At 35.0% G+C, this 18,242-nt stretch overlaps 2 protein-coding genes and 1 long non-coding RNA gene across 3 annotated transcripts; all 3 read right to left on the bottom strand.

The window, feature by feature from the left end:
- Positions 1 to 430: 430 nt before the first annotated feature.
- LOC105800181 (uncharacterized) lies at positions 431 to 1,502 on the bottom strand. Its single transcript, XR_001135759.2, has 2 exons — positions 987 to 1,502; positions 431 to 900 (listed from the first exon to the last, which is right to left on the bottom strand). It is a non-coding gene; the product is annotated as an uncharacterized LOC105800181 (long non-coding RNA).
- A 1,048-nt stretch (positions 1,503 to 2,550) lies between these two features.
- On the bottom strand, positions 2,551 to 3,768 carry LOC105797969 (NAC domain-containing protein 14). Its single transcript, XM_012627831.2, has 2 exons — positions 3,508 to 3,768; positions 2,551 to 3,387 (listed from the first exon to the last, which is right to left on the bottom strand). The coding sequence occupies exons 1-2, from the start codon at positions 3,766 to 3,768 to the stop codon at positions 3,097 to 3,099; spliced, it is 552 nt and encodes a 183-aa protein (XP_012483285.1). The 3' UTR covers positions 2,551 to 3,096.
- Positions 3,769 to 6,060: 2,292 nt separating this feature from the next.
- Positions 6,061 to 7,001, bottom strand: LOC105800180 (RING-H2 finger protein ATL79). The gene has a single exon (XM_012631154.2). The coding sequence runs from the start codon at positions 6,914 to 6,916 to the stop codon at positions 6,299 to 6,301; it is 618 nt and encodes a 205-aa protein (XP_012486608.1). The 5' UTR covers positions 6,917 to 7,001; the 3' UTR covers positions 6,061 to 6,298.
- Positions 7,002 to 18,242: the final 11,241 nt, after the last annotated feature.

Here is an 18,242-nt window from a genome sequence, read left to right as displayed (position 1 = left end):
CCATGTTCAGTCACAAAAATATCCCAAAATAAAAATCACAAGTCTACATCCATACATATAAAAGAAGAAAATATATGTGGGTGATGTGATGTTACAGAGAGTGGTCCAATGGCTTATCCTTTCAGATTTATGGCAAGAAAAAGTCTGGCCGTTCCCAATAATTGTACTAAACAAATACTAATGATGAAATAACATCGTATTCGGACTTGATTCACCCTTATAAAAATTCCTTTAATTACTAGGTTTTTAAATTTATTATATGGGTTCGATGTAATCGAAAACTAAGATATTTATTGAAATTGAAATTGAAAACATTCAAACATACATCCACTAAAAAATTGAAGTAGATTCAGACAAACAGAAAGGACACCTACTGAAAACTACACAAATTACATGCAAGTAAAAATAGTGCCATATGGCAAGGCAACCATGCTAGTAATTTGGTCTCCACCTTTTCATTGAAACAACCCTTTTTGGCGATTTTTGTGAACATTTTGAGACCAACCAGAAACAAGGATAAAAGCATGGTTGAATCACTGAATGTGAAAACAGAGAAAAGCAAGCAAGTTGGAATGGAATTTATATTACATAGATGAAGCAAACAGAGCTCCAGAGAATGTACATATAACAGAAATCTGCATATGGGAAAAAAAAAACAGGGGTTTAAGTAGGGGATGGGATCAGAAGGGGAGTGGAGTAAACAAAAGGAAGACTACGAAGGATAAGGAAACGCATTCGCCTTGGAAAAGGAGCTTCATGTAACATCTGCTCAAGCAGCCTTGCCAACAGCACCGTGTACTCCTCCATCAACCCCGCCACTACTGCCACCTGAATCATCTCTTTTCCAACACTTGTTGTTAAATCAGTCTCTGGCCAAAACTGAAGTTCACTTCAAGACAGCTAAAGAAACAAAAATTTGGGTGTGTTAGTGAAGAAAAAGACTCTGATTACTGGAGGGGGCGGCGGCAACAGGGCTTAAAAGTTACCAGAGTGGCGGTGGTGGTGGTGGTGGTGGTGGGTTGAAATGAGGAGTTCCCTCCACCTGGAGACTGAAGACGAGCCCACATGAAAGTATACAGTGTTTTGTTGTATGTAATGATAATTATTTATATATAAAATGGATGGCTCATGAACTCATCCTTATCATCTTCTCCATTCATTGATTGTGCAATTAATTATTTATTACTTTGTGCAGTATATGATATGATACAAAAAAAGTAATTTGGTTGTTCTGCCCCATCATTTCTCCGATGGAACTTTCTCAACATGCTTAGTATTTATACAAATAATGAGGTTAAAATATTGTAGATTAAGTTTTAATTTGATTGGTATTGATATTGTTGTCAGTATAGGAGGACGTAAGTTTGAATGCGCTGGAGTACATTATTCTCTTATTTAAAGGGTTGGGGAGGAACTATAGGTAGTTTTAATCATTATATATATATAAAAAAAGTAAATATGATAAAAACTTATAATGAAATTAATGCTAAAAATAATGAGGTTAAAATATTAAACTATATATTGGGTGATTATTTTAGTTCAAATTTTTTATTTGTATTAAATAAATTTTCTTTTGAAATGATTCATTTATATTAAGAATTAATTAAATTTAAAAGGTTACAACTTTATTTAAATTAGATTTCCTTCTCACTTGTTGGTGAATTTTAGTTTTATAAATTAAAATAAATAATATATCACATATATCACATATTTAATGTAACTATTATTTAAGATAAATAATATTTTATAAGTAAAAGAAGTTGAAAATAATTTAGAAATTTAAAACTATAGTAAAAAGTGATTGAAAAATAATTATTGAAATTTTATATGTGATTTTTTTATTTTTCAATCTCTCTCATTTATTTATAACTTTATGTATTTTAATAATAATAAGAAGAAGAAGAAGATAAAAAAGTACAAAAGAATACTTGCTTCACATAGAATCAACAACCGATAATTTAAAAAAATATATATTATATCATGTCATCATCAATTAAAATAATTTTACATGTCTCACTTAGTGCCATTGTAGTTTGAATACGCCTTTTGAGATATTTTTTATTTATTAATACTAATAATTTTCATTCTTTGTATTGTTGACCTTTTAGATACAACTTATGGATATTATTTATAGATCTAAACTTAAATTTTAATTGATATATAAGTCTAACACTAATTAAATAATAATTAAAAGATAAAATCAATATATATTTATATACTTAAACTTTTATAGTCTTATTTTATTACATCAAGGAGTATGAAAATAAATAAAAAAATTACTTATAAAAATTAAAAAATCAGAATTTTTAAAAATAATATTTTAACCTTAATTATTAGTTATTTTGACTTATCGGTAATGAGTATGTTTTTTATACAAGGTGATGACGATGCTTGGACTTTATTCAAGTTATAACTCTATTTTAGAGTTAATAAAATTATCAAAATTTATTTTTAAATAGAGTTATAACTAATAATTCTAAATTAAAATATAAATATTTTTAAATGTCAATTTAGTAATATGGTAGAAAATAAAAATGTTTTCAATCGATTTAAAAGTTTTTTCAAACTCGTATTTTTATATATATTATAGATATATGTTAAAAGATTAAGAGTTTATTTGTATACAAATTTAAAAATAAAAGTGTTATTTAAGTGTAATAAACATCAAATTTATCTATCTAAATAAAATAACAAAACAAGTAATAGGGAAGAACAAAAGTAAAACCGAATTGACCTTAATATCGCATATGGGGAGAATTGACCCATTTAAAAGTATTAACTAGATCTAAGGTCTTTTTTAAATAAGTTTTTTAATATATAAGCTAAAATAGTACAAGGAAATAACATATATTAATTCATCAATGTATGTAATATTTATTTAAAATTTAAATTTTTTTAAATATTTAGAATCTTATTTGGTTTAACTAATTCAACCAATTAAATAAGACCTTATCTATGATTCCTCTAACCTTCTCCCCTCTTATTATAAAAACAACTTCAAGCTAAAGTAGTAAGAAAAGGCCCATTGGGTACTTATTTTATACAGTAATTGCCTACAGTGGGAAATGGATAACCTACCTGCAGCCCGTGTCAACATCATCCAGAATAACTTAAGATATAAGTTATCTCCATATTCCCCATGACAAGAACGATCACAATAGTCATAATGATAACAGCAAGAAATAATAGGGTGCTCGAGCGATGATGATGATGCACTGATGGACCCATTTGGCCGCTACCTTCCTCACCATCTTGTTTTACCCTCTGTCTCGGTTTAGTAGAAGATTCTTCAGCAATACCCCCGCTGCCATCGAACTTGAATGGTTCATTCTCGTTATCCGACTCATCAGAGCTAGAAGTCTCTCCTGTAGCTTCTGCTTCTGTGACCTGCATTGCAAGCATTGAAAGATATAATTCAATTAACCTACAGTATACTCGATCTTATCCAAAACGCAGAGAAAGGTAAGATAAATACACTTCAATATTAGCTATTCCTGGTTACCCTACCTCAGTTAAAGCAGATTGAACTTCTTCTTCACCAAGGCTGCCACTTCTCACTTTGTCATCATCAGCACTGCCTGCAGACACCTTCATTGGCCCAGTAGAAAGTTCTGTTTGCAAGCGTCTTCTTCTTGGAGCAGTACCCTGATTTACAGCGTTGTCTGGACTTGGCCGTTGCTGAGGTCCACGGCTCCTAATTCTGATTCCAGTTTCAGTTCCGAAGTTTTTCAGAATTTGATTGTTGCAGAGGCTGGTAGGCTCTAGCATTCACACTGGTTGTTCCACCGAGATCACCACCGTCATTCATATAGTTCTTCAGAATGGCTAATTGTTGCAAATTATCAATATTACCCATTGCAGAATCAGTGGATGAAGTTGGTCGGCGAACTGAATAATTTCCAAGATCACCAATATTTCCGATTCGACTCTCTTGGCCACAAAGTTCGGTTTGAGAATGGCTAGACTCAAAAGGATTTTCGCATTTGCTAAAAGCTACTTGCTAAGAATGTGAAATAATAAGAGGTATAAAAATAAAGGTTTTAACTTCAATCTAGATGTAGTTATAGTATAAAACTGTTTTATATACTCTCCATTCCAATCAACTCTTCAATTTTTAATAGGAGAGAAAATAGCTTAAGCCCATTTAAATTTGTGTTTTAGAGTTAAATTAAAACTGGGATAGCAACCACTTATAACAACATTTTGTTATAACAACCAAGTTTTTAGTAGATTTGATTTATTTTATTTTATTTTAATCTTCTATATCAGATTTTCACTTAATAGTAACCTTCATAGTTTTAAAGTACATTCTTTATTATAATTTACTAAATAAAAATATTATTAATTAAAATATTATTTCAATAAAATGTTTTATTAAATCTATTGGTAATATTTTATTAAATAAAAATAATATTCTATGAGCGAAACTAAAATATCAATTCGATACACTATTAAGTTCTTTAATTAAACATTCTACTATGAAATTGAAACGTTTAAAACTCATAAATTGATTATTTGAATTTAATAACTCATCATAAATTAATCAATTTAATTTGATAAATCATATTGATTAATTGAACTTGTTAAAAGATTTCATAATTAATCAAGTGAAAGAATGTATAATAAAAAATGCATAAAAACAAGAACGTATGCACATGTTATACGCCTTTTAATTTTATTGATTTGAGTCTTACTTTCTTTTTCGAACATAATTTTACTTTCTTTATTTGATGGAAATTTATGATATGAATTATATGGTAAGTTTACAACAATTCTCACTATTATAGATAAAATATTAACAGACAAATGGAGTTATTATAGAGAAGATTGGTTGTATTATAAAATTATTAAACTAAAAAAATTCAAAATATCTGAACATTTATTATTACCTTATTGGGCTGATCATGTAAAAGTTCAGCCACAAAGCCCAATAACGTAAAAGTTTCAGGTCCAGAAAAATACCAAAGGCATGGTAGACCAAGCTGTCATCATTTTTTGTATCAACTGCTTTTCAGTTTCCTTAGATATTCAAGAATTAATAGGTTAAATAGGCCATATATTGAAAAAAAAAAGTCTCTTAACGAGTTAAATAGGTCGTTTTTTTTTAAATTGAGGAAATAAATCATTTTTAGGGAGTGTGAAAACTCATCTAGTTAGACGAACTTTCTGCTAATATATCAGAAAAACGCGTCTAGTTCACACACTTTTTAAAATTTGTCTATTTCCTTAAATTTTAAAAAAATTAACCTATTCCGTTAATTAACTTTTTTTTTGTATCATATATATATATATATATAACTAATTTAGCTCAATTAATAAACAAAAAGTAAATGTGGGAAGTAGAAACAAAAAAAAAGCCTCTTACATACAAGGAGGACAAGAAAAAAGCAGCCACAAGTAATATAAGACATTTGTATTTTATTTAAGGGTAAACTATAAAAATAGACACTTTTGTTTATTTCAGATCACATTTTAATTATTTATGTTTGAAATGTTACATTTTAGTCACTTACGCAATTGTTTTGTTACGAAGTGGTCACTCTACTGTTAAGCTCCATTACCTCCATATTGGCAATCTTATATGTCAGTCCAAATGAGTTTTAAATGCCAACTTAAATGTCCAATTGAGATGAGAATAAGTTTTTAATTAAATAAAATTAATTAAATAAAAATTTTAAATTAATTACATTTTGAAATGAAAAAAAAATTTGTTTGTCTCTTTTTTCTTTTAGTTTTCTTTTTCATTTTGATTGAAAAATTATTCTCATCCCAATTGGACAACGAAGTTGGCATTTAAAACACATTTGGACTGCTACGTAGGATTGTTGTTAGGGAGGTAACGGAGCTTAACGACAGAGTAATTACTTCATAACAAAATGATAATGTAAGTGACTAAAACGTAATTTTTTAAACATAAGTGACTAAAATATAATCTGAGACAAACAAAAATAACTATTTTTATAGTTTATCATTTATTTAAATCTTTTGGATTTGGTCTAAAAAAAATTAAAATCGATTGTTTAAAAACTAATTATTCTTTGGGTAGATTACAAATTGAGGGAAGAATAAAATTTGGAATTCGAGCTTTATAAATAAATAAAAACAAGGACGGAAGAGCTTCTCCCTTGAAAAGATAAAAGGGAATAAGGGCAGCTCTAATATGTAGATGCCAAAATTATCTCCAATATGAAGAATAAATGATAGGAACATTGCTTATGCTCAACCAACGATCATTTGTACTGTTGTTATATGTAACAGTTTACATGCATACGCTGTGAAGAGCAGCGAAAGATATATGCTATGGCTCCGGCTCCGGCATCGTCGATTGTGAACTGTTGTTTGTGGTTTCTTCCGTTAACGGCGGTGGGGAAAGACAACTACAGCGGCAAGTAGGACAAGATGAGCGGGAAGATAACCACCGCTGGATGCATTGTACATGGAATCCATGGTTACACTTTGCCAACACTTGAATTCCCTCTCCCTCCACGAATTCAGACAAGCAAATCGCGCATTCAGCTTCCGCTCCCGCCAACTTCATCCCGCTCGTGTAAACCAGCGTCGGAGCCCCCACCATGAGTGCCGCACCTGCCTCCCCCACGGGCTTTCTCTGCTCAACTTCTTCATCTGCTTCCGCAATGTCGTTGCGGAAATGACGCGGGCGGCGGCCCTCACTGCCACGCAAGAAGCAGCGGATGGCGGCGTTAAGAGCCAAAGAACATATTAAACCACAAAAGAGAATGATCAACACCGTGGCTACATTAGCTTCCAAGTCATTCGATTTTGGGTAAGACCGCCACCTGCAAGTATGGGGGCTACACGTAGACGTTGAAGTGGAAGACATTTCTGGTTCCCCTGACGAAAGCTGCGGGGACAACCGCACCAGGCGCTCACCGGTCGCCTGCGGCTGCGGTCGCATTTCGTTTGTGAAAATTCTGGGGGTATTGGCTTCGGATAAAAAATGAAAAAGGAGAGAATGAATGATTGCGTGGGGAGTAGAGGGGAGGAGGATTTATAACCATAATTTAGCATCCAAAAATGCATACGTGCACTCGAGGTTTCACAATTCCCTTGTCGCAATTATTAAATGCTTTTAGCTGTTTAAAATCCTGGTGGGGTCTTAGACTTGGACCGACCCTTTTTTTAACTAAAAGGCCCTTCTTTTCACTAATTTTCATTTGTAAGCAGTAATAGAATAAATTCTACATTCATTAATTGTAAGCAACGTGAAAGCTAAAGAAGATGCCACCATTTTCGAGAATGTATGAATGCATTAATGTTATGGCCATTCGTTCATATTCTCTCTCTCTCTTAATCATTGAAGTAAGCATTTATTTATTTCTGTACTCTAACAGTGTGTTTTTGAGTTTTTCAGACAAGCTTATAGAAGAGGGCACTGCTGATTTTTAATTTGGTGGTATTACTTGAAATTGGAAGTGAGAGAGCAATACTTCCCTCTATATCAACATTATTACTACTCGCTACGTCTCAATGTATTTATATTTTAAAATTAACGAGTATATTTATTTTTCATGTAATTATAAATTAATTTTCCACACATACAGGATGATATTTCAAAATTTTTACCCAAACAAAATTACTTCTTTACAAGCTTTTTAATAATGGCAATATTGTGAAATACTTAAATTTCTTGGACCACATATATACATTTTTAAATACAATTTTCCAGTTAAAACTTTTTACTATGTATTGTATTTTAAATTATAATTTGATTATCAAGTCACTGATTTTTTTATTCAACTTTCATTTAAAAATTATAAAATTTAATTCAATCTATTTATATTAATTCACAAATAAATTAATGTTTTTTTTTACTCTAATCTCCAATCCAATCCGATTTCAATCACTATGATTTTTTTATAGGAACTTTATAATTACGTGTCACTGAGTGTGGAGATTGAGACAAATACGGTCCACATATGATTTGTGGAGTGGAGCAGCCACGAGGGCCACCATGGCCAGTCCTAATACCAGAAACTTCCACTGGGGAACCAAGGGCGTGCATTAATATAAACAGCGCGCCAACCACATCATTTTATAAAGACAAACAACGGGATATTGCCAAATTTGCCTTTGCCTCCAGGGAACTGCACAGTGATAGTGGCTTCCTCATCCATTTCTCCACCAATCTTTTTGGCCCACTTCCTTACTCTCGCATCTATTGCGTTGGGTATAGGTTGCTTTCTTTCCTTCCTTCTATATCAACGACCCACTTATATACTGACATCCTTTAATAGATATTAATATTTCGATACGATTGATGTATTTGCCACCTTCTCCAATAGAATTTTAATCATATATTTTCATTTTAATTTCTTACATAGTAATATAGCTGATTTTGATCACAATGTATATGTTGACACTATTTTTTTTGACGGAAAATGGGGTCGACTTGGGTTTTTTAAAAAAGAAACGAGAGTCGCCACCAATCCTTTTTGAGGTGTGATTGGGTCACCTTAAAAAATGTTGTTTTTAATAAATAATTTGATTTTTATTAAAACAACGGTTTTGGTCTACGAAATTTAGAAAACGGGTCGGTTACGCACGAGGAAGGATTAGCACCCTCGATACACCCAAAATTGGTACCTAGTTGATTAGCTAATGTTTTGATGTCGAAAATTGAGAACTTGAAGGAATTAAAATACGATCCTTGTATTATATAAAAAATTGAAAAGAAGCATATTTCACGTTATTCGAGAAAGAGAGTCATATCCAGAAGTTAGAACACGATGTCTCGAATTCCGATACGCTAATGAAAAATGTTTATTTAAAATTTTAGCCCTCTCGATTTAAACGAGATCACGACCAAGAAGTTAGGACGCATTTTTTTTAACCCGAGATCATTTAAAATTTGAGTTCAAAAGATTCGTACATTTAGATTTATCGTGAAAATCGAAACCCAAAGAAGTTAGGGTACGACCTTCTCGAATCTAAACACGAAATATTATTTATTCAAAACAAATTTTGTTAAATCGAGTATAATAAAAACACGAAAATCGTAATAAAAAATACGAAAGCAAATTACATTTTTTATGCATGGTAAAACCATAATGAATATGAAAGTATAAAAAGTATAAAAATACGAGCAATAACAACGATATAAAAGGCCAAATCTACAACATAAAAATAACAAAGTATAAAAACAAATGAAATTAAAACATTTATTCAAAATAAAATGAAAATGAAACAAATAAATAGTAAATATGATTAAATATAAAGATATATATAGGCAAAATTAAAATATATGTATATATATAAATATATATATATATATATATATGTATTTACAAAGGTTAAAATATGTACATATATATATTAAGAAAGGCATAAATATTACAAAACATAAGAAGATATGTATGTAGATAAAAATATACATATGTGGATTATAAAAATAAAATAAGATAATATATAATATACGTATTTTAAAAATAAAAAATATATATATGAAATAATAATATATATAATATACATGTTTTAATTGTATATATATATATATAGATAGATATGTATATAAAATGAGTGTTTACATATTAAATAAGTTAAAAAATACGATATGCATAAAAACATAAAAATAATAATATAATAATAATAATAATAATAATAATAATAATAATAATAATAAAATTGCTAAAATATGGATTAAATCAAGATAAAACGAAGTATCAAGTAAATCGAAATAAAAAACAAAAGGACCAAATTGCAACGCGTCTTTGAAAAGGGAAAGGCCAAAATCAAGAATAAACCACAGCCCAAAACGTAGCGTTGAAATGGGCCAAGTCGAACAAAATGAAATTGCAGGGCTAAATTAAGAATAAGAGAAAATAACGAAAAAAGGATCAAATTATAACACGCAAAAAATCGGGGATCACAAAAATAGTCCAAAACTAAAAACACGCGATCCTCCGGTCGGGTCGGGTCGACGCGCGGATCCCCCTGTCTTAATCGACGCCGTTTCAATTTGGGTATTTAAACCCAATTTTTCTGAAAAAATTTCATTTTAACTGATCCCCTAAAAAAAAAACCCCACATTTCCTCTCAAAAGCCAGGCCTTTGAGCCATGCCAGCGCCGCCGTTGAGCCACCACGGGCGGTGGCCAGCCTCGCGCAAGAGGGCGATTTAGTTCTCGCTCCAAGGCCCGATTGAAGGCAAAATTCGTCTAACCGAAAGATCCAAAGGAGAGACCCTCTAACTCAAACTTTCGAGGCCGATTTCAATGATGGGCAGATCCCAACGGCGGCGCAACCGAAAAAATGAATCAGGTGAGTTCTCCTCTTCTTCCTTTTCTTTAATTTATATATATAAATAGACGAAAAAAAAGAAAATACAAATAAAAAAAAGTTAAAACATCTATGAACTGAAAAGGAAACTCCAAATCACCTTGAATCTCTTTTGTTCTTATATTTCTCTGCTAATGTTCGTTTTTGTGTTACAAAAATCGCTAGAAAAAAAAACCCCCAAAATTACATATTTTGATGGCTTTTATAGCCGAAAGAAAGAAGAGAAAAATATATTTTTTCTTCGTTTCTGCTTGCGTGTTTGCCATCTTCTTTGCAGGTGATGTGATGATGGCGGTGGAGTTGGTGGCTACCAGAGGAGTGGCGGTAGGTCTGGGGCAAGTGGCCGATGGGACATGCGGCGGCAGTACTAGGTGCGGCGCTAGGGTTTCAGACTTTCTGAAACCCTAGTTTTGGCTGTTAGCTTACTGGGCTAAGACATTGGGCCTCGGGTTTGGGCCTGCTCAGAATGGGTTGGGTAGGTTAGGTTAATGGTAATTGGGTCTGTTTGTAATTGGGTTCCGGGTTAGGCTAGTTGGGTGAGTTAATTGGTTTTGGTTCTTGGGTCCGGGTCTGGGCAAAATTGGGTTCTACAGCTGCCCCTCTTTGCTCGTTGTCGTGTAACAAGAACAGAGCAAAGACTACAAAAAATCGATTTTGCCCGATCCCGCCGAAGTCTTGACTTCTTTGATGCTTCTCCTCTTCAAGTAGCTTTATTCTAGTCATCGTGTCTTGTCACTTCAATCCACTCCATCGCACTTCAACAAGATCCGACTTGTAGCTTCAATCTTTTTTTGTAGCAACTTTTGGGGTATAGGCATTGGTACTTCGACCCACTCCGCAACGTCAGGGAGATAGAATTATGGCTTCAATCTGCTCAGCTGTAATCTCAGGGAGATAAGATCTGAAATTCTTCTGTGTCCCCATCGTAATCTCGTGGAAATAAGACTAACGCGATCTACTCTGCTGTAACTTCGAGAGATAAGATCCTTCATTTTAATCCGCTCCATCAGTAATCTCGTGGAGATAGGATTACTAGCTTCAATCGCTCATTGTAATCTCGTGGAGATAAGATCTCAAATTCTTCTGATCTGCTCCACTGTAATCTCAGGGAAATAAGACCTGACACGATCTACTCTGCTGTAACTTCAGAGAGATAAGATCCTTCATTTTAATCCGCTCCACTGTAATCTCAGGGAGATAGGATTACTATCTTCAATCTGCTCCGCAGTAATCTCAGGGAGATAAGATCTGAAATTCTTCGGTCTGTTCCACTGTAGTCTCAGGGAAATAAGACATGTATAATGAACCTAATTATGCCTAATGATTAGGATGACATGATCAAAATGAAACAAATGCTCCTAACTAGACATGTGTGAATGGTGTTTGCATGAAATGCAGAATTTTATTTTTCGTGAATGATCTCGCTTAGGTTATCATTACTCAAAGTTCATCAAGGTTTTGTAACTGATGTGTTACAGCACCTTCTTGCTTGACTAACTTTTCTAAAGGAACACTTAGCCAAGTTGTCCCCATTGTGAACATCAAAGTTCAATCCATCGGGACATGAAATTTGTACCATCAATCTCCCATTGTAATCTAAGGGTAGAAAGATATGGCTTTTCCTCCGTCTCTTTTATCATAATTCGAGGATATAGGATCCGAACCATTCGGTTTCCTACACCATTCTCGTGGTGTCATACCAAAGACTTATGCGCAAATGAAGGCTCTCTTCTCCGAGGTAACCTCTTCCTTACCACTTGGTGGTTATTGCTTGCTTGTTCATTGAAGCCTTGTCACCTAACACGACATCTTGTCAACGTTTTATCCACGTTTGGACAACAAAGTTTAAAAGGATAGTCCTGATTTAGACTTTTTCCTTTTAGACACTTCAAATTTGGTGTGTTCTAAACAACGGTCCTGTTTCAGGTTCCTTCATTATTTAGAAATTTCTAGAGTAATATGCAAAGTCCATTTGCTTGAACATTCATCTATTAATCGTTATTCAATGTTTTTGAAAAAGATTATCACAATGGACAAACAAAATGCTATTGAGAACAAATCTCAAATGAATAAGTTAACAAATTTTCCTAAGATAGGATGAAAAATAAACAAAATGAAATTTTATTGGGGACAAAGCTTGAAATGAATACATCAATCAAGACAACAAATTTTGCCAAGATTCAAAATATAAGATAACAACAGTGCCCCAGATATCGCAAAGACGAGTTTCCTCAGATAAGTTTTTTTTTCCATTTAATATGTGTTTAGGAATCTACAGATTTTGTCGATACCCCAAGATGTCGCCACCCTTTCTTGTGATTCAAGTATAACGAGACCACCATATGCCCCAGATTTTGATCAAAATTTGAGTTGTTCCGTTCACCTCATGCCTCATCCAAATTTGAGCCGCCTTTTTCAGGTTTTCAACTCAAATCCCCTTTGGTCTCAAAGCGCCTTTTTACGGGTTTTCACCTTGGCCTCTCCTTTTTTCTTTTTTTCTTTTTTTTTTTGGACCTTCAAATTTTAAGTGAAATATTTCTTGACTGATTCTGAGTTCACAGGATTTGACAGGCTTTTACCATCCATTTCGCTTAAGATTAAAGCCCCTCCTGAAAAAGCCTTTTTTACCACATATGGACCTTCCCAATTTGGCATCCATTTTCCTCTAAAATCCTTTTGTAGAGGAAGAATCTTTTCAACACCAAGTCCCCTCAGAAAATTCTCTGGGACGAACTTTTTGTTATAGGCTCGCATCATTCGCTTCGATACATCCGACCATGACGAATAGCTTTTCATCTCTTTTCTTCTACCAAGTTCACCGGTCATATCGAGATTGAATCCACTCAAATCATCCAACTTTAGTTCACTAATACTCAAGAGAAGGAATTTCAACTTCTATGGGTAAGACCGCCTCCATCCCATAGACTAAAGAAAACGGCGTTGCCCCGTAGAAGTCCTAACAGAGGTACGATATGCCGTAAGGGCAAAAGGTAATTTCTCGTGCCGCCTTTGTAGGTTTCACCATTTTCCTACAATTTTCTTGATATTTTGTTAGTCGCTTCCACGGCACCATTCATTTTTGGACGGTGACGTGATTTAATTATGGTGTTTGATCTTGAACCGACTACAAACTTTTGCTATTGAGTTGTTGTTCAAGTTCGTGCATTATCGGATATGATCCTTTCGTGCATCCCGTATCGACATATGATCTCTTTTTCGAAATTTATTAACTCACGACTTCGTGACATTTGCATATGAAGCGCCTCCACCCATTTAGTGAAGTAATCAATAACCACAAAGATAAAACGATGCCCATTAGAAGCCTTCTGAGATATTGGCCCGATAACATCCATTCCCCACATGGAGAAAGGCCATGGAGAAACCATAACATGAAGAGGTGATGGTGGTGTGTGCATTTTGTCACCATAGATTTGACATTTATGGCACTTTTGGCATAATTAATGCAATCTCCTTCCATGGTGGACCAATAGTACCCAAATCTCATAATTTGTCCGCCATCGTGAAGCCATTGGCATGCGCTCCACGATACCTTCATGCACTTCTTCCAAAATTTCTTTAGCTTCGACAAACATCCACACATCTCAACAATACTTGATCTTTTCCTCTTTATACAAGATATCCCCATCTAGGACATAATCAATAGCTAATCTCCTCAATGTCTTCTTATCATTTTCCGTCGCATGGTCAGGGTACTCACGACTCTTCACATATTGTAATATGTCATGGTACCAGGGGTGATCATCCTTTTCTCCTTCATTGTCAATGTTGCAACAATGGGATGGAGCCTCATAAATGCCGATCCGGATAGGCTTCATATCCTCTAGCTTGTTCACTTTGAACATAGATGCCAAGGTAGCCAAAGTATCGCCATCCGATTCTCATCTCATGGGAGATAACTAAAGGTGACACTATCAAATTCCTCAATCAATTCCATAACCAATTTTCGATAGCGGACTAACTTGGGGTCTCTTGTTTCCCATTCCCTTTGAGTGGGTAAATTACTAATGCAGAGTCCCCGAATATCTCTAGCACCTTAATTTTCCGCTCTATGGTCGCTCGGATGCCCATATTGCAAGCTTCATACTCAACCATGTTATTTGTACAATCAAAATCCAATTTGCTAGTGAAAGGGTAATGATCTTCACTAGGGACACGAGTATCGCCTCAATTCCGCTGTTTATAGCATTTGAAGCTCCATCAAAATTTAGCTTCCAATGACCACCTTCTTGGAAATCTTTTCTATAGTTGCAACATACATCAAATCTTCATTTGGGAAATCAAAGTCCAAGGGTTCATAATCCTCCAGCGCTCTACTTGCCAAGAAGTCCGCTGTTGCACTTCCTTTTACAGCCTTCTGGTTCACATAGACTATGTCAAATTCAGATAGGAGAATTTGCCATCGGGCCATTCTTCCATTCAAAGCGGTTGATTCTATCAAGTATTTCAGAGGGTCCAATTTAGAAATTAACCAGGTTGTATGGTACAACATGTACTGTCTCAGTCTCCGAGTTGTCCAGATCAGGGCACAACATAGCTTGTTTAGCATATCTTGTTTCAGATTTGAACTTCTTACTGAGATAGTAGATTGCTCTTTCTTTTCGTCCTGTCTCATCATGTTGACCAAGCACGCATCCCATGGAATTTTCAAATACTGCCAAATACAGTATGAGCGGTTTGTCTGGGCAAGGTGGCATCAGCACTGGGGCGTTGGACAAGTAATGTTTAACTTTTTCAAAAGTTTTTTGGCACTCCTCATCCCATACACCTGGATTATGTTTCTTAAGGAGACGGAATATGGGGTCACATTTCTCGGTTAATTGTGAAATAAACCGAGCGATGTAGTTCAGTCTTCCTAGAAAACCTCGAACCTCTTTTTGAGTACGCGGTGGAGGTAATTCTCGTATTGCTCTTATTTTGTCAGGATCAATCTCAATTCCTCTCTCACTGACCACGAACCCAAGCAATTTTCCTGATCTGACCCCAAATGTGCATTTCGCTGGATTTAGTTTTAGCTGAAACTTTCTCAACCTCACAAATAATTTTTTAAGGACCTCTACATGTTCCTTTTTCATTTTAGATTTCGCAATCATGTCATCAACATAGACTTCTAACTCCTTATGCATCATATCATGAAACAGTGTTACCATGGCCCTCTGATACGTTGCCCCTACATTTTTCAGCCCAAATGGCATCACTTTATAGCAAAAGGTTCCCCATAGGGTTATGAATGTAGTTTTCTTCATATCCTCAGGATGCATCTTAATTTGATTATATCCAGAGAAACCATCCATGAAAGAAAACAGTGAATGCCCCGCTGTGTTGTCTACCAAGGTGTCGATGTGCGGCAAGGGAAAGTTATCTTTTGGGCTAGCCTTATTTAAATCTCTATAGTCCACACACATTCATACCTTCCCATCTTTCTTAGGGACAGAACAATATTGGCCACCCACTCGTAGTATTTGACCACTTGCGAATCCAATATTTAATTGCTTTTGCACTTCCTCTTTTATTTTTAATACAACATCTGGCCTCATTCTTCGGAGTTTTTGCTGAACTGGTTTGCAATCTTCCTTTATAGGAAGTCGATGAACTACAATGTCAGTACTTAACCCCGGCATATCTTGATATGACCATGCGAAGACATCCTTGAATTCTCGAAGCAACTCAATGAGGTCTTGTTTTATTTCTTCAGCTATGCATGTGCCAATCTTCACCATCTTTCCCTCTTCTAGGGTCATCGTCTCTACTGTCTCCTTGTGAGGTATGATTTGTTTCTCTTCCTACTCTACCATCCTCAACAAGTCCGGAGATAGGTTGCAATCTATGTTATCTTTAAAAAATTGAGATTCCTCTAAACACACATCTTGATCAAAAGGATTTCCTAAGTCCATAGTAGAGTCACTCATGTCATTGATATCTCGGGACCTGTTATAAGTACCAAAAAATGTACAGGGAATGTATAAATTTAAGGATTCTTATTTAATATGGTCATGAATGAATGAAAGAATGATCTGGAATGAAGGCATCCAAGATGACTATTCATGTGAAAGAATGAAAAGAATTTTAGAAGAATATATACTCAAAATGCGAAAATATATTTCATTGAAATCACAATGTTCAAATATAAGCCCATTTCATTTCACAAAAGTTTCATTTTCTAAGGCTTAGAACAATTAGCATGTTTTGAATATTACTCTCAAAAAGCTCTAAAACTTCTGCATTTCTTCCGCAATTCAATTGTTTAAAACACTCCTGTGTTCAATGGGATAGATGCTCGATGTACTTCCTTCTTCAGATTTTTCTTCAGATATGGCATTGATGTTCAAGTTTCCTACCATTTCCTCTGTGATCTCCCTTCTTGGAGTCCTCAGTCCAGAATACATGGTTCCTCCCGATACAAAGGTCTTGGATATGTGGGGGAAAGCCATCGGTTCCCAATCAACTTCTTTTCCGTTCACACGCGCCTTCCTCCTCTCTTGTCTTTTCTCCAACTCTTTTCTTCTTTGCTTAGCATTTGGTTTAAATCCTAAACCAAAACGGTCTTGCTTGTCCTTCAGCACTGGTGCCTCTATCCTTCCTTGAAGGCATCTTCCTAGTCCTCTTCCGAGCATAGCTCCTTTCCCAACTGTCATTTGTAGTCCCATCCTTGTGGCTCTAGATATGCTGGGCATCGAGATCTTCTTTCCCTCAATGACAGAGGTCGCATTTACGAACTCTAAAGATCGAAAGGAACATTCAACCGCCTCATCATCTGTTCCCAAATATGGCGCGTCACTGGTTACCGATGCAATGATGTCTTCCTCAGCGTCAATCGTAATTAACCGGCCTTCTGTTACCAATTTCAACTTCTGGTGTAATAATGAAGGTACCGCTCCTGCTGAATGAATCCAGGGTCTTCCCAACAAGCAGTTATACGAAGGCTTGATATCTATCACTAAGAAATCCACCTCGTATGTATTTGGGCCAATCAAGAGGGGTATTTCTATTCTTCCCATCACCTTCCTTTCAGTACCATCAAATGCTCTCACTATATTCTGGCATGATTTCATGTGAGAGCTATCCACCGGTAACCTATTTAAGGTGGATAGGGGTAAAACATTCAAGGCTGACCCATTATCAATTAGCACTCCTGCTAACGCATACTCCCCGCAACGAGCAGTGATATGTAATGCTTTGGTGGCTCCTCTTCCCCCCGGCGGTATTTCATCATCATTAAAGAAAATGAAATTGTCAGACCGATATTGTTAACCAAGCGGTCCAACTTATTCACCGAGATATCGTGAGCGACATAAGTTTCATTTAGCACCTTAATCAACGATTACATTGTATCTCCGAACTTATAAACAACTCAAGCACCGAGATACGAGCCATTGTTTATGCAATTGTTCTACCACGCAGACTCACTATGTTTCAAGAATTTTAGAAATTTTCTAGCCTCATTTTCGCCATCACCGATTGACACGCGGTTCAATTTTGTCTGCTTTTGCTTTTCCCAACTCAACCGCTAAGGCTTTTCCTTTTCAGATTCCACTCTTGCGCTTGCTTGGATCATAGCGTTTTCCACTTGTATAGAATCCTTCATCTTCTCCTCGCGCTTACCAAGCTTTCTTTCCCGAAATTGTCACATTGCGTCGTAATTCCAAGGAACCTTTTGCTATCCTTGTAAGGAAAGGATATGTGGTTTTGGATTATGACCTTTGGCGCTTTTGAATTCCAGATTCTCGCTCATTGGTTTTGAAATAATTACCACCGGGTGATTAGCCTTTTGGCTTTCCCGTGGATCCTTCTTCTCGCAAAGATAAACTTCTCCTTCTTCTAGTCCATTAATCTCTTCATAAAACTCCAACTCTTTGTTATCCATCAAGTTTTGCACCATGGTTCAATTCGTACATTTTTGGATGTCGTGGCCTTCTTCTGCGTGGAACT

This window comes from Gossypium raimondii, chromosome 9 (genome assembly GCF_025698545.1).
Source record: "Gossypium raimondii isolate GPD5lz chromosome 9, ASM2569854v1, whole genome shotgun sequence".
NCBI lineage: Eukaryota > Viridiplantae > Streptophyta > Magnoliopsida > Malvales > Malvaceae > Gossypium > Gossypium raimondii.
The sequence above is the reverse complement of the archived record's forward strand: the minus strand, read 5'-3'. Positions and strand labels throughout refer to the sequence as shown.

Bases quoted from the DNA above. Each gene is read 5' to 3' on its own strand.
- LOC105797969 (XM_012627831.2), bottom strand. From the start codon at position 3,768: ATGCTAGAGCCTACCAGCCTCTGCAACAATCAAATTCTGAAAAACTTC. The intron at 3,388-3,507 runs GTAGGGTAACCA...CTTGCAATGCAG, and splicing joins TTCAATCTGCTTTAACTGAG to GTCACAGAAGCAGAAGCTAC.
- LOC105800180 (XM_012631154.2), bottom strand. From the start codon at position 6,916: ATGCGACCGCAGCCGCAGGCGACCGGTGAGCGCCTGGTGCGGTTGTCC.